Raw genomic sequence first — 1,746 nt, forward strand, 5'->3', positions numbered from 1 at the left:
TTTGACATGTGATGCAAAACAACTTATAACATTTAACTTAAAAACACGTTCACAATAATAACCAAATCCCACAAATATTCCACATTTAGACAACACATACTTGTTCGACTCGATTACTTGTTTATAACCCATATAAGTCAACAAACCACTAGACACAAGGTTCTTTCGAACCTTTAGAACATACAATACATCAAACAAACTAATTGTTTTTCCAGAAATAAACGTAATACTAACAACACCAGTTCCTAAAATTGGCTTTGATCCTTCATCCGCCATGTGTAAGACAGAACCTTTATTTACTATGTTCAACTTCATGAACCATCGTTCATCATTACACACGTGATGTGTAGGACAAGTATCAAGCCACCATGAATCTGTATCATCCCCCTGTACAAAAGAAACTTCTGGAGTTAGTAGCATAACATTGAATACTGAACTTACAAGATCAATAGTTAATTGACCTTTGGTTGCAGATTGATCATGAGACCCACTGCCACCACCAGCACCCTCTTTTCCACTACCACTAGCACCTTTATTTCCAAGTTTCACCCGACAGTCACGTTTCATATGCCCTTTTAGATGGCATCTCCAACACACAAGTTCCTTGGAATCCTTGTATTTTTTGTTGGACTTTTTGTTGTTACCCTCATACTTACGTTTTTTACCCTTGCCCTTATGATTAGAATTGTCTTCTTTATCACATTCAACCATATGAACTTGGGGTTATCCAAAATCAGATTTGCCCTTTCCAATTCCTTTATCATTCTCTTGATCACGAAGTCCTTCTTCGATTTTCAAATGAATCCCAAGTTGAATCAAACTTATTTCTTCCTTTCTATGTTTCAAATGGTGATTGAAATCTTTCCATGAGGGTGGGAGTTTATCAATCACACTTGAAACAGCAAAGTATTCGTCCATAGACATGTTGTGTTGTTTAAATTGACCATAAATTCGTAGGATTTCATTATATTGTTCCATTACAGATCGCGAATCAACCATTTTATAATTGTTGAAATCAGAAACAATGAACTTTTTACTTGAAGCATCTTCTGCAATATATTTTGCTTCAAGTGTGTTCCATAATTCACTTGTTGTTTCAATGTTTTGATGAGTGTCAAAGAGGAATTCACACATACCATTCAGAATGTGACCAATGCAGATGTAGTTGTCATTCTTCCATTTGCTTCTCCTTCTGATTTGTTCCAGACTTGCATCTTCAACCTCTTCTGGTTTTGGAGTAGAAAGAACATAGACAACTTTCAAAGTGGTCAACCAAAAGTTCATCTTCTTTTGCCAACGTCTAAAATCTTGGCCCTGAAATTTCTCCAATTTGCCAAACGAAGTATTCATGTCTTTCAGTGAATTGCCAGCTATCTTTTCCAGAAAACAAAATTATCAAACAAGAATGTTGGGGAAATTCGAATTAGGGTTATTGGAAATCTGGATCACAAACAGGAATCGTGTTAACACTTTCCTAGTTTGATATTTCGACCCTATATGCCTTGGGTATCACGAAATCCAAACTTGGGATAATTCCTGATGCAGCAATTCTGATTTAAGGCACAAAATCAGAACAATTGAAGAAGATGAAGTGAAAGAACGTTTTGCGTTTTTCTTATGTGTTTCAATAGCCGTTTTCACAGTTTTATCCAATCAACGGATAAGTCACATCAGTTTCTATCTTTTAAGAATTACAAATCAGACCTTGTAATGTCTTTTCAAGAATGACAAATCAGTCCTTGTAAT

At 35.5% G+C, this 1,746-nt stretch overlaps 1 protein-coding gene across 1 annotated transcript; it reads right to left on the bottom strand.

The window, feature by feature from the left end:
• Positions 1-723: 723 nt before the first annotated feature.
• Positions 724-1,350, bottom strand: LOC145075998 (uncharacterized). The gene has a single exon (XM_079022035.1). The coding sequence runs from the start codon at positions 1,348-1,350 to the stop codon at positions 724-726; it is 627 nt and encodes a 208-aa protein (XP_078878161.1).
• Positions 1,351-1,746: the final 396 nt, after the last annotated feature.

The sequence above is a fragment of the Lactuca serriola genome, chromosome 9 (assembly GCF_051521515.1).
Source record: "Lactuca serriola cultivar US96UC23 chromosome 9, Lser_US96UC23_V15, whole genome shotgun sequence".
Taxonomy (NCBI): domain Eukaryota; kingdom Viridiplantae; phylum Streptophyta; class Magnoliopsida; order Asterales; family Asteraceae; genus Lactuca; species Lactuca serriola.

Excerpts from the sequence above, each read along its gene's own strand:
- LOC145075998 (XM_079022035.1), bottom strand. The coding sequence starts at position 1,350 with ATGAATACTTCGTTTGGCAAATTGGAGAAATTTCAGGGCCAAGATTTT.